The 23,407-nt window shown below is 40.0% G+C and overlaps 2 protein-coding genes across 4 annotated transcripts in view; one reads left to right on the top strand and one right to left on the bottom strand.

The window, feature by feature from the left end:
• Positions 1–7,705, bottom strand: part of ppp3cb (protein phosphatase 3, catalytic subunit, beta isozyme) — a 35,130-nt gene extending 27,425 nt beyond the window's left edge. The window contains exon 1 of one of the 3 annotated variants that reach the window (XM_018669587.2): positions 7,160–7,705. In XM_018669587.2, the coding sequence (XP_018525103.1) occupies positions 7,160–7,202 (43 nt within the window). In that variant the 5' untranslated portion in view covers positions 7,203–7,705. Of the gene's footprint in view, positions 1–6,539; positions 6,846–7,159 lie in introns of those variants that run through there. The other 2 variants (XM_018669602.2, XM_018669595.2) reach the window with 2 other exon arrangements.
• A 4,210-nt stretch (positions 7,706–11,915) lies between these two features.
• ube2d2 (ubiquitin-conjugating enzyme E2D 2 (UBC4/5 homolog, yeast)) lies at positions 11,916–22,970 on the top strand. The gene is made up of 7 exons (XM_018669615.2): positions 11,916–12,178; positions 13,997–14,060; positions 18,712–18,743; positions 18,945–19,022; positions 19,214–19,319; positions 19,774–19,867; positions 21,594–22,970. The coding sequence occupies exons 1-7, from the start codon at positions 12,155–12,157 to the stop codon at positions 21,637–21,639; spliced, it is 444 nt and encodes a 147-aa protein (XP_018525131.1). The 5' UTR covers positions 11,916–12,154; the 3' UTR covers positions 21,640–22,970.
• The last annotated feature ends 437 nt before the right edge of the window (positions 22,971–23,407 follow it).

The raw sequence follows: 23,407 nt of genomic DNA, 5'->3' as shown, positions 1-23,407 counted from the left end.
ACAGTCTACTGAAAACCCAACCACCACCATTTGAAGATTGGATTAATTGCAGGTTTCTGTGTCTTAATGTTCATATACAGAAAGTAGAGAAGTGCTATCAATAATATTTTTATAAATGGAAAGGAAATGATGGGAATTATCAGTCAAATAATCTCAACAATAGGCTACATATTGCAGCATCTGGAAACAAAGCACAAAGGTTAATTTACTCTATAAATCAGCAAGGCCTGGCTTATATCTAATAGGTAAAAGGTGACCTATGGGCAAACTATAATCAAGTATAAATGTTTGTTGTGGATTTACCCATTCTCAGCAGTGTGAAAATCAAATACTGCATCAAAAGTAATTAAATAAAATAGTGTCAGAGTGAGTTCTATGTCATTTATCAGCAGCGGAAAGTTTTAGCCTGACATACAGTGAGCTCAGACCATAAATGCCACTTTTCCTGAGTAAAGCAATGATGATGATGAACACAGTGAATTCCACTTTCTAAAGTGGAGGCAAGTGGAGTGAAAAAATGTTATTTATCCAGAACTGCCCTTTTCACTGAGTCAACCAATCACAAGATGCATGGCATGTGTGTGAGGTGAGAGGGACCAAGTGGTGTAAGATGAGCAAAGAGGTAAGAGCATTTTTAGCTTCCTCCTAATGTACTTTGTACTGTTTTTGTCTTCTGGCCCACTCTCCATGGCTGAACTCCCCGGTGTGGAATTTATTAAGCGCCAAAGCTGCCAGCTCAGCCAAAAATCTCCACATCACAGAGCAGCAAGGGGGAGCCTGAGAGAAAATCTATGACATAGCTTTCAACCAAATCTCCTTAATTTGTTTGGGCTGGCCTAATAGCCTAACTGGAGCAGAATCTGATCAGAATCATCTTGTTATTGTGTGCATCCTCCCTAATGGCTAAAGTTAATTATGGGAATATTTCATCAGTTTTAATAACACAGGGACACCATTCACAATCAAAGAGGGGCTGCTGCAGGATGGAGGAAGTGACAGTGAGCGAGAACAGACAGATTGCAGAAATGACGGTAGAAGTCACCCATGATCCATCTGTCCTCATTTGTGTCTATCCCCCGAATGTTGCAAAATATGGCTAAATAAGTATAAAACAACAGGAACTTGAGTTCTTCATCAACTAGTTGTCAGATCATTGAAGAGAAAAGGAAATCATCGTTAGGCCTGAGCGATGATGGGCCGGAAGTTAAATTGCAATGACTGACATGGTGAAGATGGTACACTTACAGTAATTAGAGAAGTATAATCGACAGCCTATATGTGCTATGCAAGCTGTGAACCAATCCAATACAGCGCAATACTGTGCCTCCCCAGACTCTATCAGGCTGGTGCTCATCCTGTGACATCGACCAGACCTGATGGCATGCCTGTAAGTGTGTGTGTGTTTGTATGTTAGATGTGTTGCCCTCTACAGGACCCCATCTAAAGTGATTACACACACATCTCCCGAGATCAGGTCATCTCGCTGCCTGTCTCAGCAGGAATAAATGAAGGAGGGAGAAACTGAGGGATGAAAGAATGAGAGCAGCAAAGACAGGGAGCAAAAATTGGGGTGTATGAGAGACTGTTAACATGCATATTGTGTGAATGTGTGTCTGTGTTTATCTACCATCTTTGACCCAGATTAGCTAACATAGATCCGTGGGTCTTTGAAGGTGGTGGAGGGGGGACAACTAAAGAGGCGTTTGAAGTTGTTCAATTAATGCACACTACACACATGAAGGACCATCTGTGTACACAGACACACACACACACGAACAGAAACAACGGCCCATCCCCTAACAGCCTGTCCTCATTAGACAATCCCTTTCTCCTCTCTCTCTCTCTCTCTCTCTCTCTCTCTCTCTCTCTGGAGTACCTTCCCTATAAATAGCCCTTGCCCTGCCACCCTCCCCACAGGGCACACACAGACCTGTCAAGGTGGGACCCCTGGCTCACAAGGATAACACCCAAATCCAACACACATACACACACACAAACACACATGCAGCTCACACAGGGCTCTAAGGGAACCATGAGGGAATGGGACAGCATGTTACACTAAAAGGAAATATGCCCAGTGTGCCTCGAGCCTTGCCAGAGGTGATGTGTCTGTGAGTGTTTGTGTGTGTTTGTGTGTGTTTGTGCATGCATGAATGCATACATGCATGTGTGCATATTGGATATGGCTGCAGTCAGCTTTGGTGATCGCTCTTCACACTTCACTGATATATATAAAAGGCCAGAACTTACAAAAGATACATATCACCTCTGCACTTTGAAACATTATTTTATAATAGGGACTACTTTCCCAAGCAACGGAGCTAGGCCTTTGGTTTCAACAAGAATCTTTAACAATGCTAACTTGCTATTTAAGTATGTAATAGTATGTGGGAATACATTTGAATATATCAAACCATTTGTGCCATGTCTTAACAGTATTATCATTGGCACCCTATCAAATATAAGTCTGTCCTGCATTATGCTAGCATACATACAGTACGCTAAGTAAACAAATGACAGGTAATGTCCTACAAGTGACAAGTGAAGCATTTGGATGGTTTATTAGTTCTGACCTCTCCAGGGTTGTTTCTGGGATGAAGACAAGCAAACACAGCAAAAATAATCCACTTCTGTGGCAAACAATGGCAAAACTCCAGATCTGACTTGGCTTTAATGGAAAAAGAAGGAATGGACACAACATAACAAACAAATGGAAGACCTTGTACATAAACCAATACCAACTGCGTATTGCTAAAAGGTCTATTTCTATACCTTAGATAATGGTAACCCCTAGCAATTAAACTTGTCTTTTTATGTATGCTGCAATAAACTCAAGACTAAGTGATGATATAAATGCCAGTACACTCATCATCCACTGAGTTCCCAGTTTTATTAGATAAACGTGTGTAATCGGATGCAATAAATTATGTCTTTATGAAGCTTATAATCTTCCTTTTTATTTACATGGTGTCAGAAAGGTGTTGATTCACCTCTAAGGTCATTTTAGAGGTTGTACAGGCCTTTCTCACACCGCACAGTTTGACTTGTCAGGAAAAGCACAGGTGTAACTAATTGCAATAATGATGTCCCTATTCCATTTAGGTGAATCAGTAGGCCATGACAATGAGCTAGCATGCACATTAGCAGAGCCTTGACATTGGAGCACCTAAATGGAACACAGACATGATTAATGTTATTAGTCACACCTGTGTTTGACAAGCTAAAATATCCACCATGAGAAAAGGCTAGTGGATAGCAATATATTAAAAAGTATCTTTAATATTTTGCCAGCTGTGTTCACCCCTTGAAAGCTGTCTGAGCAGGCAAACTTGTACCTACTGTATGTTTCAGCTGGTTTCATCTTCCATTTGGCTGTTGCATCAAATGAACAGTGTGTCAAGTAAGACTGTTATTTTCGTTATCTCAACTTCTACTGCTTTTTCACTGGTTAATAGGTTAGTCATTTAATCTGTAATGTCAAAAACGCTTGTTTGTCTGATGTATTCCACTAAAATAATATGAAATTGAGAAAAACAAGCCAGTCCTCAAACTAATGTAGCTGTAACCATTAAATGTGTGGTTAGGTGGCTAGTCATACCAGTCCTAGATATAACAGTGCCAATAGATCCACAGCAGACATTTTGACATATGTCACAGAAGGAAATAGACAACTGTCTTTCCATGTCAGGGAGTCAGCATGCACAATATGAGGACCCTGGAACTAGCTGATAGATGGAAAGCAGCCATCATTAATGTTATTAATTACACCTGTGCTCATCCTGCTGTGATATATTAAAATGAAAAACAGAGGCTGAAAGCTGGAGGTGATGCATCATGACCATATTTGTATTTTCATATTTGGGACTCGAGCATTAGTCCAGTTTAGTCCAGTATCACATGTTGCAAGTTGGTCTTATTCAAATGAACAGAACAACCTGAATCATATGACCCCTGAATTGCTAAAGGTGTAACCACAGGCAGTGTTACACAGTGTTACACATTCTATCCTTTTAGATCTGTAAAACTGTCATTGGGTTGTTTTCCTTTTCAACACTGGCTGTGTGTCTATCTGTACTGTACCATGTTTTGTGAGTCCTTTTTCAGGATTAAGCCCTGTAGACCTACTGTACCAACCTCCATGTATGCATTGTACAAATGTATTTTTATTTGTTGGTGGCACTGATGTGGTCTATTAGCAGATAACATGAAGTCCAAGTTTCCTTACTGTTAACTCATGCGTACAGGTTTAGCCTTTGTCAGCAGTGAATACTGGCACAATGAAACTGATGACATTATGTCTCTTCTCTGTGTTACTGTTGATACATTAGGTTCCATGTGGCCCTAGTGTAGATACAGTTATGGGTCTTGCATGAGGTAGAAATAACAGAACTTACACTGTGTCCCTGCAAAATGTTCTGTTCTATTCTATTCTAGTCTGCTTTACTATGTGCAACTCAGAACACAGTATTTGGCAGAGACTACTTTAAAGAAACTTAACTTTTAGGTAACAGTCATATTCTCACATTTTGGCTATAAAACCTGCTTGTTTCACACACACACACACACACACACACACACACACACAAGTGAATCAAAAAGGGTGTGAGAGGTCCATTGGTTAAGTCAGAGGATGCTGTCCTGCCACTCAACAGTCTGAAACACTACGTCCCTTGTCTTTTTCTTTTTCTTCACTCTTTCTCTCTTTCTCCCTCTGTGCCTCTCTCTCTCTCTCTCTCTCACTCCAGCTACTTCACCTCCTCCATGGCCTTGTCACATTCTCTCCTTCCCTCTCTCCCTCACCTCGCCCCCACACTCTCTGCCTCTCTGTCCGTTCGTCTCGCTGTGCACCGTCCTTTAGCTCCATCTCTGTGCACTTCTCTCTGCTGAGCGTCACTAAAATCCATAACGCGGGGAACTACTGGCCACAGTCCATCCGCTTTGACTGATGCCCCCATCTCTCTCCAGCCCCATACACATTAAATCATTCTCACCTGACTGATGAATTGCTGTGCTGTATGGCTGCATGTTTGTGAGAGAAGGTGCATTTATGTGTGTCTCTCTCTCTCTCTCTCTCTCTCTGTGTGTGTGTGTGTGTGTGTGATGGATGATGCATGAGGATATAGGCCACTTAGTTTATTCCACTGTCAAAGCAGCAACTGGGCTCTGATGGCCCAGCTGCAATACAACACACATGCAAACAGAAATGAAGATACAAAAACACACACATATACATGTGAAGAGGAGCTAATACTTTGTGGATGTAGGCAGATAACTGATAGATGGAGGAGAGTGGGGGTCAGTGTTCCTTTGGTTGCAGTCATTTTTTTCAGGGGGACCCAGATTTACTAGAAATGCCCCTGCACAACTGCATCTCATGTAGTCACACACGTACAACCATACTGTAGGCATATGCACATGCAGTACTCAAGTCGTACGTGCAAAAACTGCAAAAGCCCCCCCACCCCACCCCCTTCCATGCACGACGACGCACGCACGGAATACCGGGGCATGCCCGAGCGATGCATCCAACTGTCAGCTCCGCTTCTTCCGGCAGAAAGACCTTGTGAGTTTATTAAGCGGGGCCAGTGGGAGAGACAGCCAGGCGGCCGTCGTTGTTGTCGCATGTGAGAGGCTGTGTGCGTGGAAGCCGCGCCGCTGCCATGCCAAGCCTCGTTGTGACCCGATAAGCACGACAATCTGTGCATACTCCGCGGATCGTAACCCGAGCGGAGCCCCTCCTTTGCCTAGCCCTATAGCCGCCCACGCGTAAAGCAGAAACAGACAGTCTCATAAACACATTAAATATTCCATAATCCAATGATGCAATAACACCATTAGGGCGGTATGCATCATCATCGTCGGGCAATGGGCTCGGATACGCAACCCAGCATCCCCAAACTCCATTTTGTCTCTCATTTGACACTCGGGGAAACGAGAAGGGGAAGCCAGGGAGACCTTTACGGAGACGTGGAGGAGCAATACGCACGGGAGAAGCGCAGTCACCCGCTGACATTAAGGCCTTACTGAGAAAACGTCGACTTGAAACTACTCGTAGATCCATCAACCTATGCACACTGCTGGTTTTTAAGCGTCACAGCAGCAAACATCTGGATGATTTCAACCTATCGGCCTGGTGAACTAAAACTAAACTCATGGGGTATGACGGTGCGCACTCGGCCTGACAAAGTTGTCAGCCCTACCTGCCGTTCAAAGCAATCGATTACCTGACTCTGGCTCAGATTCTGGCTATAAATAAAACTAGATCGCTAATGTAGGCCACCCTATGGAAGTGGTCGGCACATCCAACACCGAGACACAGCTACGACGTGCAGCTATAGACACACTCTATGGACACTAAGACAGAAAGCTGAAAAATCCTTGAGAGTCTCCGAGTGTTAAGTCCCCCATAGCATCTTACCCTCCCTCTCTCTCCTCTGCTTACATCGTTGCTTACATGCAACATCATCCCGTGACACCATCCACATCCACAGCAGAACCACAACACCAAAGATCGCAGGTTATGCGTAACATTTATTTACCTTTATGTCTGCCTTTCGCTGTCATCGTCACACTGCTTGATGTTTCATTGGAACAAGATGCTCATCTCCCTCTCTCCCTCCCTGCTTTTTCCCTCTCTCTATCACTCCTCTCGGCTGTGTCTCTGTAGGGTATTATTCAGTAACACGAAACCACCGCTAGGAGTGGAGCGCGTAAATGGAGCTCATGCAGCACAGGGGTGTCGCACAATAGCTTTGGCTATACATAGAGGAAGAGACATCCCCCCGTTAGAAAATGGGGTAATGCCTCGGTGAGGGGGTGAATTCTAATAGAATAACGAGGGAAGACCCTGATTATGGCGTATCGTGCTGGGTACCCCCCACCCTCCACCCCCTTCCCCTCCATCACCACCTCCCTCTCCCTAAAAGGTTCAGAGGCACATGCATGGTGACTCGCCAGTCAAATAGGCTTCTTTTATTATAAGGTGCCATAATAATACACAGGGATGGACTCAAAAACAAAACAAACAAAAAGAAAAAACGTGCGAATAAGAGACACTGGTGCAACGACAGGGATGCAAACAGAAAAAACGATGAGTTACAGCAGAATTATTGGCACAGAGGTAGCTCTCACTGGCCGTGCAGGATTTTGGCATGCCTACATTTGATCACCCGGTCGGCGGGACTTGCGTTGCAGTCGGACATCCTGGAGTCGGGACGGGAACGGAGCCGTGGGGGGTGGGGGGGCTCTCTCTTCTGTCAAGGGCCGAGATTGTGATGTCGGGTCCTCCGGCAGGCGTCGAGAATGTGCGCGGTTGCTGGGTGCTTTTCTTGCTGCAGCAGTGGCATCACTCGGTGGAGTCTCCGTGCTCTCTCGGACGGGGGAAGCCTGCTGCTGCGCCTGCGGTGACTTTGGGGGAGGATAGGCGGATACCTAGCTGCTGTTGTGGCATGCTTGGATCCCGAATTTGTTTTTTTTTTTTTTGTTTTTTTTCCTTTTTCTCTTTTTTTTTAAAGAGGAGAGGGGGCGGAGGTGTGGGGGTGCTAGTGTAGCGTTGGTAATGGTGGAGTGTACGGGAGGTGGGGGTAGACTCTGGAGGTTAGAGGGCGAAGAGACGCCTTGGAGAGAGAAGAGACGCGCAGGACGCCTCTCCAGGACGCCTCTGCAAGCGGTGCCGTGCAGCTGGCAACACCCCGGAATGGCGAAAGAAGGAACTCCCACGCAGATTTACGCACAAGCGGGAACGCACACTCACACATGTATATACGCGCACGCACACACACACGCACGCACACACGTACACACACTCAGACTCATACTGCCATCCTGTGGAGGCATTGATTACAGGGCTTTCCCCCTTAACAACAACTCTGTGGAGTGTGTGTTTGTGCGTGGGTCCGTGCACGTGTGCGTGTAGCTGTACAGTAGGCTATTTGACAGAAGATCACGTGGGCCTATCGGATAGTGTTTTCTTTTGTGAGATACAATCTGGAATAAACCAGGCTGAGGGCGGTATCGGAGCTGGTCAAATGTCTCTTGGGTGTATTTGACATAATATTGATCCATACGAAATGGGCACAAAATACATTTTATGCAATGTTAATAATGATCTTGTTTTAACAGAGACACACAAAATGTCTGCCAAGCACGCTGTGAGGTATTCATGCTCAGAACGCCAGAAAATAAAATTGTTGGATGAATAAGTACTGGGACAAAAAATGTGAACTCTGTCCAGAAGGTGGCCCTAAAGAAGAGGACATGTTGTTACCTCTGAGGTTCCCTGTTCTCTGACTATTATACAGGCTCAGTTTTACACTGATAGACTGGGCTTAACTGACACCAATCTAATGCACAAATTATACCTTCAGCATCTGCATAGCTGCAATGTGTTTGTTTTAGAGTATATCTGGTCCTTCAGATGCATTTTATGAGCCTCAGTTGAACTTCAGCTCAGCTCTGCTTTGAGCTATTGAAGATTCCTGACATTCACACCTCCTGATGAACCTATGCCATTAGAAAAATCTGAAAGATGAAAAATTTACACATGAAATTTTACATATTGGTCATTGATTAATGCTAAGATTGTCTCATGCTAATATTAGCAAACTTTTTTTTCTACTTGTGCAGTTTGGTAACTAACTAAAAGAATGAACTGAAGTGTATTTAACTACCTATTAAGTATTTGACCATTTAGATGGAATAGTCAAGGTGTCACCAAATCTTTTATTATCAACCACCCTATAAAATACACTTCTCTTTTTGAGAGCACTATATTTCTTCATCTGCTCACCCATCCCTCACTATCAAAAACCAACATTTATTAATTTGAATTACTACACCTTTTAATGCAGCTGTATTTTTAACTCAACATAGTACCAAATATAGTTCTTCTTGTCATGATTTTTTTAAAGTTAAATTGAACATAGACTAAGTTTAGTTCATCACTGTCAAAAGGGGTTATTAATAAAATTAATTTAGGCTGTATTCAATTTGGATGTGTCTGTTCCACATTCCTATTGTGCATCTTGGATCACTGACGTCACTTACTCATACACCTGCATGGAACAGAGCCATCATTAGTGATATTACATAAGGCATTTCCTGCTATGACAGGTTTGATTAATTAGGGACACAAGATTTTAGCTACATGGATCATAACTCTGAACTAAACAGCTGTTACAACCGAAAAACATATCATAGTCATTAAACATAAACGTAGGCAAAAGGTACAATCTGCAATGTCTCTCTAACTTTTAAATTGTTCAAATATGTAAAAATGGTTGAGTCATGGTAGCAGACTGCCCTTTGAAGAGCACACATATGCTTATAATAAAGTCAGTGCTGGGAATTTCTCTGTAAGTATTACTAATTTTAGGTTATACCTAAATATATCAAATAATTGGACAACACAAAATGCCTTGCAAAAGTAAAATTTAATCTATATGGAAGAAGGAAGGAAGGTGTGAAGATCTCAGAATCATGCTTTGAAAATCTAAAACTTCAATATCAGCTCTATGTGTAATCAGTAATCAGTGCTGAGACACTTTAGTGCCCAAGCTCCTCTGCTTGAGTGTTAAATGTCATTTCTCACAACTCTGGCATTTTCTTTGTATTAATTGACACTGGCACAGACAGCTTTGGAGCAATTATGAAAATAATGACATAACAACATTCTTATAGCCTTAAATCTTATGCTGACTTCTGTGCTACTGAAGTGCGATAATGCATACGTATAGCCTATTATATTATTGAAATGCCACACCGCAATGAAACTTGAACCTGCAGTTAAATTCGTTCATTTATCACTTTGTGGAGAGCAGTAATGTGCTATAGACTTTCTCAGAATGTATAGATGGCAATTGTGTAGATAAATACTGACATTCATGAATGATGGTTTACTTCTTACCCAAAGTGGATTAATCACTTGCTTGAGTATTGAGTATATATATATATATATATATATATATATATATATATATATATATATAAATTTTTTTTAATAAACAGTCTTAAACAAATTCATGTTGACATGCTAATAGTAATATCATGCTCTGGACTGGTACATTTTTGGCTGCAGTTTTAAACATGAACACAACTGTAAATGCAGAACTGAAGTTTATTTGACAGATGTGCACTGATTCTTAAATACTGAACTTTAAATGAACATTCAGAGTTGTAATTAGAAGTGAAAAGTGCTGTTAATGAGTTCATAAAGTTATTGTTCTTATTGTGTATTTCCCTGTTCTCTTCTGACGGTAAGGCAGGTGAGCAGACCACGGCCGTCGGTAAGGGCACAGGCATAGCCACAGGCATAGCCACTTGCTTACTTTCATAACTGTGATTTCATAAAGTAGTTCCTTCAAACTTTGTGTTGTAGCTTCGCCCTCAAGGAGATGTGAGGTCGAGGTTGAGGGTTGAGGGTTGAGTAACAGATCAGTCACTATGATCCGCCAAACTTTTAACAAAGCCTACATATTACAACTGAGACAGCATTCTGGCCACTCTTTCACTTTAACACCTGCAACTTAAAAAAACAAAACAAAAACAAAGCATTATTTGCCACGCGAGCGTAACACCCGCTTACCTGGACTTACCTGAAGAGTTGAGATACTACTATTTTAATATATTCAAAAAGTACCAATAAGAATCACTTTAAATCATACATACAAACAATAGTCATTTTAAGTCTCGTGTACACACCGAATCAATGCATTTCCTCAAATACAAATAAGCCTTATGCTCACGATCTCGCGATCACAGTCGCAATCATATCACTCCGCGCTGAGCAAAGTCCGAGTGTAGTCCATCTGTATGACAACCCCTGTCAATTTTTTTTATTTTATCGATAAATATAGCCATGTGTTTGGGGTATTTTTTTTTATCCCAAATCATTCCATTGTCTGGAAATATGTTAACGATGTTGTAACCGTGGCAGTAAACCATTCTAACATAGGTACCCAGAGGTTTAACTGATGCAAAATACGTGCTGGTTAGACATTTTGGCTCCGTCCGACTCATGTTAACTCAGCCATACCGTCGCATGCACGGAGCCACAATGATGCCAGTTGCAGAACTACGTCGCCAGCGCGCACTGTGAGCCCTGTGCGTGCGCATGGCGGAGGACTCTCTAGCGGTAGCGCAGTGAGAGATGCGTTCCAACAAAAAGACTTCCGGTTTTGTCGACAGGCTTTCAGAATGAAAGTGGTGTGAATGATGTGATTTTTTTTTAATGGTTTCAGAATCCATTAAAGCAATTTTGTATTTGGTCGCCATACATGCTAAATTTATCACTAATAATTTCTTGGTCTCGGGAAATTAAATAAAAGTGCTGTGATGTTGAGGCAGCTAGGTGATTAGTCAATTATCAGATAATAAGCAACTATTTACATCTATGCTGTTGTTGTACTTTATTTTATATCATTGCAAGTTGCATATGTTTTTCAGAAAACCAGCAATTTGAAGATGCCCCGAGTTCATAATATATTGTGATGGGCATTTTTCACGTTCACATATTTTGTAGATCATACAATTAACTAAGACAATAATCGACTGATTAACCAATAAATAAAGGAATCGTTACTTGCAGCCCGGTAACATGAATCCTTCCCATCTGAGACTGCACATAAAAAAGAGCAGCATTTTAAGTAGCCAATTAAGACAACAAATCTGTGGTTGTTAATGTAACCTATATTACGGTCAAACAGGAATTGTACAGCGTGACTAACTTTGAAGGCCTGTATTCTTTTTCTCAAGCTGGAGTAGTTTAAGTGAGTGTGAAAGTGGCCACAAGTAGGCCTTTTTTTTTTTTTACATTAATTTGTGCCGTTTTATAGAAAATAAAAGTTAGTTCAGACTAATGGTGATGCTTTTATTGTGAAGAGCTGGGTTCGGAAGTGTGGTGGTTGTTGCTGCTGGCAGGGCACAGGCCGCAGTGATTTGGTAGCCGCTGCAGTAGGAGGAAGGACCGCGGTTCTACCCCTTCTATCTTTCAGTTTCGCCTCGAAATTCTCTCGGTGGTTCCTTCTTGTAGCCATCAGTAAACTGAGTGTACAGTAACGGTGTTCTATGATAACGAACTCGTAGTATTACCAACGGACAGTGATATCAATCGCCATTTTAATCGCACGTTTTCCCTGACAGAAGCGCTAGCACAACAATGGCTCTGAAAAGAATTCACAAGGTAAGGAAGTGAACGACGAGGCCCAGGATTTCGCAGTTTCGTTAGGGATTTAGTTCAAAGGTTGCCCGTCTGATGCTTGTTTGATGGGTTTAGTATATTGTGAATAATTAAAAAATATTGACTTAATATCCCAGGCTAGGTTTCAATCGCCAGCTAACGGTCTGTGAATAGCGAGTGACGACAGTGAGAGCAGCAATGCGCCGCTTTTCTGTGTTCACCAGTGCTGTTACAAATGGGCCAACTCAACCGTTGACTTACAAGTAACCGTTAGGTTAGCTGCCGGTGGTTATGTCACAGGGGTTTACCGTCGATGTATTTAAAACTGGTTGTAATGAAATGTTTAAGCTAGCTGTGACTGTTGCTGGGTAATGTTATTTGTGGTGTGTTAGCTGTTTCTGGCTAGCATTATCTGTCCCGGTGGATGGCTAATTCGGATAAGCTAAAGGGTTCCCCTGATCGAGCTAGCTAACTACATTTATGCTGTATCTTTACAGAAAAATAACGATAGTTTCCGCTAGTAAATGTTTTATGCTATCGGCTTTCTACTTAGTAATTCTCCTATACCTTAGTCCAGGTAGCTAATATTATTTATTACAGTGACTTAAGCTTGCTTAACTCGCTCGCTCGCTTTGACAGATAAGTTGTCCAGCTAGCGTTAACGCTAACGTTAGCTTGATTTAAGAGGACACTCGTGCTTATTTTATTAAATGATTTCCGTTTCTTTCTTGTCTCTCTAGTGAACTCTTTGAATATGTTATGGACTTAAGTATAATTATAACAGCCCGGAGACACGGCTGGACCTAAGCTAGCGTATATCTATTCCTTGTTTTTTCATTATATTGCTGTCATAAAGCACAGACTGTATGTATTTGAAGAGGTTATGATTGAATATGTGCGTTATTGTTTGTATTGGACATCATTATTGTTTGTACTCGATAAAATAGTTGTAACAAGGGAACGCTAGTGATAATGTTAGCAGTGTGTCGCCGTGGTAAAAACAGGCCCCACGCGTTGTTCGCCTTTGATGTCATGTTGCTGACAGCAGGCGAGCAGCAGGTCCTTGTTAGAAGTTACCGTTTGTGTGATTGAGTTAGCTTAGTGTGTCGTGTTGTTAGTGATTCCTCCAGTAACGTTAGCCCATATCATAATGTGGCTGACCAGCCAGCATAACGTTTTTCTTACTTGACAACCTGTGCATTTGTCGATCTCGAACAGCTAGCATTTACGCTAAGCTAACATTTGCAGCACAATGTTACACTGGGCTTTTCACAACTAGCTTACACCCAGTTTACCATACTGTTATGGTTATAGTAAAACCTCAGCTGTCATATCGTCGTGATCACGGTTTGGCTGTCACATGTACTACCTGCTGTACCTGGAGAAATGCTATTACGTAATAGCGGTCACTCCAATTGTCAGTGCTGTTTGCTCGTTACAGTAGTGTTGTTGTGTCAATAGGAAATGCTTTTTGAGTTGTTGATGTTGAAGTGAGACTTTGTAGTCATTACACTGGCACCTTCCTTAGGAGCTGTTTACAAACAGAGATTTAGTCAGCCACACAGAGGGTTAATAATAGGTATGTTAAGTGGTATTTATAAAGTCAACATCTTATCAGCGGGCATTAGTATCAGGTTATTAAGGATCTTGCAGGAATTTCTTTTGATGATGATTCTTTTGTGATGTCTTTTATCTGTTACCAATCTCAGTTTAGACTTTATTCTCCTTTTCTTTTATTTAAATGAATGTTTGTGGAAGTATTTGAAATACTGCACCATACTGCAGACTCTGATCAACTGACTTGTCGTTTGTTTGTCTCAGGAGTTGAACGACTTGGCACGGGATCCACCAGCCCAGTGTTCTGCAGGACCAGTAGGAGATGACAGTAAGTCAACTTCAAAATCAACACTGTCCTGGTAGCTGTGTGCAACTGGGCGTCAAAATTGAACAATACTCAGGAAAAATACCTGTCCCAAATTTAATGAACAATGCAACTCTCAGAGGTAAATATTTATTGGTCAGAGTACTTACAAATGAACAGCAAAATGAATGTCTTTTATTCTAATTTATCACCAACTATGAAGAAACACACAAAATGTTAATTATCACAACCTTAATTACCACAACCTAAATGCATACAATGTTTTCAAGCCCAGGACTTGTAGTTTGGAAAGAAAAATCAGTGAAGGTGCTGACTTTTTTTTTTTTTTTTTTTTTTTGTTTGTTTGTTTGTTTGTTTGTTTGTTTTTTTACTAAATGGAGAAAGTCCTCTGTTACTTATTCTAAGCAGATCTGGGAGATGCCTGGACTGATTCTTATGAAAATTCTGGTCCTTAAAAATGCATAATATTCACACCACTATTGGCACATCTAAGTTTCGCTTTTGCTTTGAGGTCAAGTAAAAGAGGAAGTCTCAGTTTGACAGTGTTTTATTCTTTTGTAATGTAGGAGTGAATTACCACTGTGATTTATTTATTTATTTTTATTCATTACAAGTTTTTATAGCGATAAAACCAAAAATAAAACCCAGAATTGCATTACTAAAACCCAAAATGCATTAATAAACAATTTTTTGTTAATTTAAGTATATGGTATTAATTTATCATATACTGTATATAATTGGATTTTTGTCATTAAAAACTAAATTGTGGAAAGTGGAAGTTTTTCTGACTAATGAGGACTACTACTAACAGTAACTATCATGTAAAGCTGACAGCATTTGATCTTAGAAATATAGATATATTTAGCACATTTTGAGCATCTAAGCATTCTATATCATCCTAAAAAGGGCGGTATTTAAAAGTCACAATTAGCTTCTATATTTGTCAGTGCATTATAACAGATGATCCTCTGAGAGTAAAAAAAAATCTGATTTAAAAACAGACGTGATGAATGTGGTTACACCATATTCTTCAAATACAGAAACATGTAAAATTATTATTAATGAATAAAAAAGGAGAATTTTGTTCTCCTTTTACAGCACTGTATTTTAGTGATAGAACTGCAGACTGAATGTAGCCTGTGAAGTCTGACGTCCGTCTTTGAGAATGTCTCATGCTACCAGCAGTTCAAAGCTCTACCTTTAACATCCCAGCCACCTGTACCTCTACTTCAAACATTTTAATTTGAAGCAATTTTTAAAGCTTTGTCCATCTCCATGAACAAGTTACAGCAGACGGCAAATTCAAACACTCAAAACCTTTTGTTTCAAGTTGTGTCTGTTTTAGAATACACCTTCAGTGACACGAACTTATCAAGTTAGCTAGTACATTTGTATGCTCACGGCCAAAATTTCAGTCGTTTGATGATGATGTTTTGTTTTTTTATTTATTTATTTTCAGAGTGTTAGAGTTGTGCATGATCAATGGGTATGATAGGTCATAGAATGAATAGTTTTACCTGATAATCAAGGGTTACCTGCTGTAAAGGTTATCAGGATAACCTGGTCGCTATAAACAGTGGACACTGATAAATTAGTTTATGGAGCTAAATTATTGTTAGACAAATGTTTCCTTAAACAGGGTTACAGCGACTAATTAGTCAGGCCAAAAACGATAAGGTGGATGCCAGTCACCTTTTGTACATACAGTATTAGTTGTAGAAATGCATTAAGACTATTTGTGTCATTTGATTAAGATTATATACCACTCTCACATTGTGGGATTAAGTGTGTGTACCTCTGTGATAAATACCACCTTGGGGAATCTTATGGTTGAGACTCTGTCAAAGAATTCTTGGTTCTAAATTCCAGTGTGATGGTTTATCACATTGAAAGGTGAATCTATATTTTATACACCTCCAACTTTACCTCTCCAGGCATCTGCTGGAACAGTTATCTGTAACAGGACTTGAAAAAGCTTTAAGGTCAAAGAGTAAATGTGCTGCAGGATTTGTGAATTTTACTAATAAAGTACAATGCACAGAGAAGTAGAGATTTATATCTAACTTATATAATTTTATCTTCTTATCTTTTATATTTGTCACCTCCTTGAGTTAAAACCCTAATTAACAATTTGTATAGAGATAACAGTGCTTGTAGTTCTTAAACTTGTTAATGTATACTCAGTGTTTTTCATTTCAAATGGAAGTCTTGTTTTTGATTACATTTGTAGATATTTCTGCCCTGGTAATTCACAACAAACAACCAATGAGCTGATGTTTATACTGACAGGTGACACGTTTTTTGCCATTCACTGTTCACAATCTGTAAGTAACCTGTATGAACCATTATATTGACTGTGTCCACTGTTCATACTGAGAGCCAAGACATTTCTCTTGAAGAAAGGCAACTTGTTGTGTTTAACATCATAGAAGCAACGGTAACACAGAGGTGTTAATGCTCACCTAATGTTGTCTTAATCAGCACAGTCTAGCTCAGCTTAACACTGGTACAGTCAGCCACGTTATAAATATTTAATAATCAATTCTTTGCTTTTCAAAAGCAACATAATTTTGATGATCTCAAGGTCTTGTGTTGTGTTAGATGTGATGTAATCACTTCCTTATCTGTGGTGACACTGATGGAATTGATACATCTTGGAGATTTTGAAACTGGATGATACATGAAGAAATACACAGTTTTGCCAGTTTGCTAATATGGTGGCAGGAGTTCTTTCCTTCATTAAAGTGCTGCCATTACGGACAGCGGATTATTGTTTTACATTTATCTATAGAATTCATGTAAAACATCCTTGCCTTTGTTGGTGTGGAATTGATTACTGAAACTGTAAAGAGCCATAGAAAGAACTCTCTACAAAATGTGTCATTTTTAAACTCAAAACGTTAAAATAGATAACATGTAACTTGTCAGTCTGTGTTGCTGGTAGTAGCTTATTCCAGTCGTATCGACTAACTGCAGACAGTATGCAGCTTTATTGTCATTCCAGTGCATCTCACATGCAGCATATTTTTGGCACCTGGTGGTGCATTGATTTAACTATGAGTTTATTGACTTGCAAATTATATCACATAGTAGTAGTCTACTAAGTTTGACACAAAGTTACTGTTCTGAAGAGCAGTAATGCTGCAGCCTCCAGTAAAGGGGTGGGCTGATGCTTATCAGGACTGTAGCACCTGGTTTTCACATGAGACCAAAACCCACACACATTATATCTCATGTTTGAGGTTTGTGACATGTGCAGGTAGGAGCACATACATATTCATGGAGCAGGGCATCTTATGTTGAACTACACAGAGCAAATTCACAGTATTTGCAATATGACATTTTAATACAATATTTTTAAAAAATACATAGATATTCACAGATCTTGTGTGTTTATTTAATCAGTACTTTTTGAAAAGGTGCACTACAGATATAATTATTATGTGTGTAATTCCTTGTGTTTTCTTTGATCTATTAATCTGTTTCTGATTTATTATTTGAGTACAAATGCTGTATGTTCTGTATATGACATTTACATTCTTTCTAAAAACAACACATAATTCATTATTTGCAAGAAAGCATAAATAACATTTGTCAGATTTTACAGTAAATCAGTGGTGCCTCAGAAGTACTGGTTGTAGTCTGAGTCTGATGTGGTCTAAATTGACAAAATTTATGAATATTTATGTTTGGAAAAAAATCTTAATTAAGGTATTACTATTCCCGGAAAAACTCCTGTGACTCTTGTGGTCATATTATGTGAAATTTGAACAAAAGATTTTTCCTGTGGGCAACAAAACAGCTTGAGGGGTTGTAGCGCTTGTAAGTTGTCACAAACAGCTTTCTTTGTATTTTAATATTGCCAATTAATGTTTTGACCATGTGAATGCTATCAGCATCCAGGCTTGAAATCGGATTGGTAAAATGTGTGACAGAGTTTTTCATTTATGCCATTAAAATGTCTCACATGAAAACAATCAAAGTGAGCATGGGATTATATCATTCCAGTGTACAGGCATTGTCAAGAGGAATTATTATTATTATATACCATATTTACTGTTTTTTATTTGTGTATATCTTTAACATGTGTGTAACAGCTTTTGACTCTAAAACAGCACCATGGGAAAAATCAGTAGCAGCAACATTGCTCTGTACATGTCACTTCCTGCCATCCAACGTCAAATAAACCACTTTACTATAAGTGTGTTTCTTGTAACCTGTAATTACTGTGGTTAGTGTAACATTTGTCCCCAGACCTCAACAGGATGCTTGAGTTTGGACATTTTTAAAAGCTCCCTAAACAAAATCTGCTGCTTTATGTTGATACAGTTTGTTTTCTCTAAGCAATTTTTTATTACACCTCATGTCAGGATGACAGTTTCCTCTTAAGTATTACTTTTCATATTATCCATAGAAAGGGCATTTTCTGAATGTAAATGTGAGTTTAGAGCAATTAAATGACCCTTTACAATTGGGAAAAAAAAAAAAAAGTTTCCAAGAGTATTTGTCTCAGGTTGCACTTTATGTAAGAGCCTGTTACTCAGCTGTACAAATACACATGCACACTTCATGTGGCATTATTTATTCTATCATTTCTCAGCCACACATTGTGTTCTTAGTGTTTCATAACCAATTTCTCTGGTTTTTGTTTCAGTGTTTCACTGGCAAGCCACAATAATGGGACCTGTAAGTATTTGCCTGGTCACAGCTTTATCACAATGCTTTTGTTAAACTGCTCTATCATTATTTTTAATGTTAAGACCTGAACTCACTTTCAAATGTGCTCTTCAAACAATGTTTAAACAATACAGCATCTGATGCTTTCGTTTGTCATTAATATAATCCAGTCACTAATAAGAAATATGGGTTTATTTCTCCCTGTATTAGAATGACAGTCCTTACCAGAGCGGGGTTTTCTTCTTGACCATACACTTCCCCACAGACTACCCCTTCAAACCGCCAAAGGTAAGCAACACATGGCTGCACACAGACATACAAAGTTGCAGTATACATTAAAAAGTAACCATGAGTCACAGAGTGCTTCTTGCCTGCTAAAACATGCGACAGCTTTACATCACTCAGTTTCCTGTTGTTCCTCTCATCTGCCCCTCTTTCTCACCCCCCTCCGCCTGCATCTCTTTTCTCTCTGTTTGCAGGTTGCATTTACCACAAGAATCTACCACCCAAATATCAACAGCAACGGCAGCATTTGTCTTGACATCCTGCGATCACAGTGGTCTCCGGCTCTCACCATCTCCAAAGGTAGGCGGTTGTCTGACTGGCCTTCAGACTCTGAAGTGCACCACTGCACATATGGTTACAGATAAATGGCAGATGCTGCCTTTATAAACAGTGTGTTAAGAATTAAGGGAAAGGGGACGCATGTTGGTTTCCCTTTAAATGAAAATGCTTCCCACAAATAATACATTGCCACATTTGTGCTTGCAGAGGTCCTTGTATTAAACTGGAGTACTATCTGTAAATGTCAGCTTTAGCTCTTTTCATCAGTGATGGGTTAGTTCCGGACAGGCTTATAACTGATGTGTCTTATAAACAACACATAAGAAAATGTTCTTTTTCCTAAAATCCCAATTACATGTATTATCAGTGTCTAACAGAATATAACAGTGGTGAAATGACATGCATTCTGAAAGTTTCTGATTTTATGTGTGAGTACTGATGGGTTAACGCTTAATCTTTGCCCTGTCCATTCCAGTCCTCCTGTCCATCTGCTCTCTGCTGTGCGACCCAAACCCGGATGACCCCTTAGTACCCGAGATCGCCCGCATCTACAAGACGGACAGGGAAAAGTAAGTGATTTGCTTCATGTTTTGTGCATCATTTGGATGAAGAAGGATTTGTTTCCATACCTTATCCCTCTTGTCAACATAAAATATGATGCCATAGATTATTTCATTCATTTATTTTAAATGGTCTACAGCCCAAAACAATCATACGTCAAATCCTGGGTGGATCTGTGCTAAAGCTCGTTAATGTTAGAAACTGGCTGTTGATGAGCAGGCGTTCCATCTTAGCAAGGGTTTTTTTTCCAAGGATTGCCAGTGGTACGATGCAGACTGTGCAGAAACCATGAGGAATCTAACAAACTTAACAACATTGTTACAGCTCGTGGCATCATGTCTGCAGAACACAGTTAAGGCTGATGTATGATGGTCACCTATATTTTTCAATCAAACAGTACATTAGATTCAATGAGCCAAAGGAGCCTTGTTGCATACATGGACAGGAGGGACTGCTTAAATTATGTGAACTTCGCTTTACAAATATACTAATCATGGTTTGCCCACTGTCCAAAACCAATAGCCTCTACAATGGTCATAACATTTTATTATGTTGATTCCCAAAATTTAGTCATGTGTCACATCTGACCTTCACTGCTCTGCTCTGCCTGCTACTCTGGTGGACACAGAGTAACTTGAGAAATCAAGCGATGTTACAAAGACATGTTTTTACATCTCTTTCAGCAAATTTTCCAACCAAGAGATTATGTTGTATTTGGTGTCAATAATCCAATCCTTCTGGCCAGATGAAAGTAATGCAGCTGCACAGTTGTTGCAGCTAGAGTCAGACTTTATATGTTAATTTTGGCATGTAACATTTTAAAATACACATACCAGCCTGAATCAGCAGGGTGCCATTACAAAAGCTGGAAAGAAGGAAGTGTTTCATACGTCACAGCAGTCAGCTGGTGCTTCCCTCACTCTTCTGTAAAGTATCTGTTATTGGTCTACTTCAGAGACAGGCTGCCAGCCACAATGACTAGTCAGGGGTTTTCTGCCATTTGTTTTCTTTAGGAACTCAAAGAAAACGATAATATAATTTACCCAGAGAAAAACAGTAGTCATCAGTAAACCTGGTACATGTTTTGCCCGATAGACATGCTGCACTTACATATGCCATAATATTAGGTTAGGTTTGGCATCCAAAATGGTTTTTACAGCAGTGTATTTTCATTGTGTCCCCTGCTTCATTATGATACTGCTTCTCAATTACAGCAGATATCCAATGATATTCTGCTCCTGGGACACAATGACCAAAAATATGTGTGAAATCTAAACCAGCATTAGCTGTTTTGCTAATTTCTGACGTTTTGTGATATCCCCCAGTGCAAAGTATCATGCACCATCAAGCTTATTAAATACAGTGGGAATGGCTATCATCTGTGGCATATTAGTGCTGAAACAGTGTGGCTCTTCCTGTCACTGATTTGCCAGCAGCAGTGATTTCTGACAGTTACAGCAGTGGCAAGAGGAAATATAAACAAACTCACTGAAATATTGGTGCAGAATAGCAGAACTCTGTGCCAGCTGTGTTTCTCTGTTGCTGATATCAGGGTATCAGCAAAACTTATGATGTGCACATAGAAAGTAATGAAGGTGACATGTGTTTCAACTTCCTCACTGTCTTTTTTTTTTTTTTTTTTTTTGTAAATTATGGCACAAAAAGCTAATATGTTGCCAGGCTGAACAACTAACAGTTCCCTATCTATGTCTTTTTCTCTCTGCTTGTCCACAGGTACAACAAAATAGCTCGGGAATGGACACAAAAGTATGCAATGTAGTGTTGGAGTAGAATCATGGCCAACCACCTCTACGACATAAGGTTAGGGGAGCTTCAGACGTAAAGAGAAAACAAACAAAAAACCATACAAACAAATGAAAAGTTTAAAACAAGATCTTGTTGGTTTCCATTGGAGTGCTTTCTTTGAGCCACGCCTCCCCTTCACCAGAGTACCTGTAAAACTCCCTCTGCCCCAACTCCCCATATTCTCTCTTTCTCTCTCTCTCTCTCTTCCTCCCTCTTTTCTCTCTCTGTTTGACTCTGCCTCCTCCCCCTCTCCTCCCCTCCTGCCTCTAAGCTCACCTGCCCACCTCCAGTGTACATATTGTCATCTTGCAATGGTAACACCCATCTCTCCCTGCTCCTTTTTCACTTCCTCTCTCTTCTGCGACCTCTGACCCCATCTCCTGACTTCTGTATTCCGTTACATTTTGTCACCATGCAGGTCGGGCTGTCGCGCCACCCCCACTACCCAACCCCTGCAAAATCCCCCTTTTTTTCTACATGCCTGCACCCTCACCCATCTTCCCCAGACGTTAATCACTAAAAGCATTCCTTTGAGCATCTGTAAAACTTCGAGGGGACCTTCTTCTTTATTTTCCCTTAGTTTTTGGTTTTGTTTTTTTTTTAGGGGGGAGGGGGACAATAATATGGAGGGATTTTTACACTCTGCTCCCTTTCTTGTTTTGTTGTCCTTATAATTCCCATCTATTGAGGTGACAATTCAAGAAAGCAGTTTTGGCACGCGAGTCGAAGGGCACTCTGTATTTTATACAATAAATACTTAAAAGAAATCATTGCAGGCCATCTAAAATGGCCTTTTGGTCTTTTGTTGGATTCTATGAAAGGACTTGAATTTATCCCCACACCTCCTGCTCCTCACCCCCCCTCCCAGACCACCTTACCCAAGTTGACCCCTTTGTACACACACAGACACACATGCACGCACAACTGTAATCCCATGTCATCCCCACCACTACCACCACGTTTTCTTTATTCACAAAGTGGAGGTTCTGGACCAGGTATTTAAGCAATTTATTTTTCTTAGTTTAACCTGTGTTTTTATTCCCCACCCCCATAACTCTTTAGGTTGCTTTTTTTTTTCTTTTTTGTTTTGTTTTTCTTTTTTTTTTCTTTTTTTGGTTTTGTTTTGTTTTTTGTTTTTTGTTTTTTTGCTATTGTTAAATTAGAAGCTAACATCTTAAATGGCTATGGGACTGGCTTGGGCTCTGGGTGCGAGGAGAACCCACTCTTCTTGCACAAAACCTCTGTATATTGAATTACCTGAGAGGCTCGTTGAGCTTTGTGTGTTGATTAAACTGTGTAATAAAAGCCCATGACTCCTGTGTTGACTCATTCTCGGGCCCTTTTAAAGGACATATTGAGGTAAGAAAGGACATGTGAAGCCAGGTCACATTCATGACCGAGATCTGACAGAATAAATAATACCTGTTATCGCCATGTGGTATTGCTATTATTTGATACAGTAAATCTAAATTTTAAGTGTGATAGATGTAGTTCCACGTTTGTTGTCAGCTGCCAGTGCTTCTCCTTTAATATATAATATGTATAAAATATGTGTTTAAAAAAATCATAGAAAAATTGAATTAATTGCCTTACCTTCAGTCATCACACATATTAAATATTTTTAATGGTCATGATGGTAGGTCGTTTTGTCGCCCTCTGGTGGTACTTTTTATATAAAGTATTTTTTATGTAAAGTAATTAAATGTCCACTAATCGTCATTCCGTATTCATACTCCGACCAT

Source organism: Lates calcarifer, linkage group LG8 (assembly GCF_001640805.2).
Source record: "Lates calcarifer isolate ASB-BC8 linkage group LG8, TLL_Latcal_v3, whole genome shotgun sequence".
Lineage (NCBI taxonomy): Eukaryota > Metazoa > Chordata > Actinopteri > Centropomidae > Lates > Lates calcarifer.
This window is presented reverse-complemented; position numbering and strand designations above follow the sequence as displayed.

Excerpts from the sequence above, each read along its gene's own strand:
- ube2d2 (XM_018669615.2), top strand. The coding sequence starts at position 12,155 with ATGGCTCTGAAAAGAATTCACAAG. Across the intron at positions 18,744-18,944 it reads AAGCCACAATAATGGGACCT|AATGACAGTCCTTACCAGAG; the intron begins GTAAGTATTTGC and ends TCCCTGTATTAG. Across the intron at positions 19,868-21,593 it reads TACAAGACGGACAGGGAAAA|GTACAACAAAATAGCTCGGG; the intron begins GTAAGTGATTTG and ends GCTTGTCCACAG.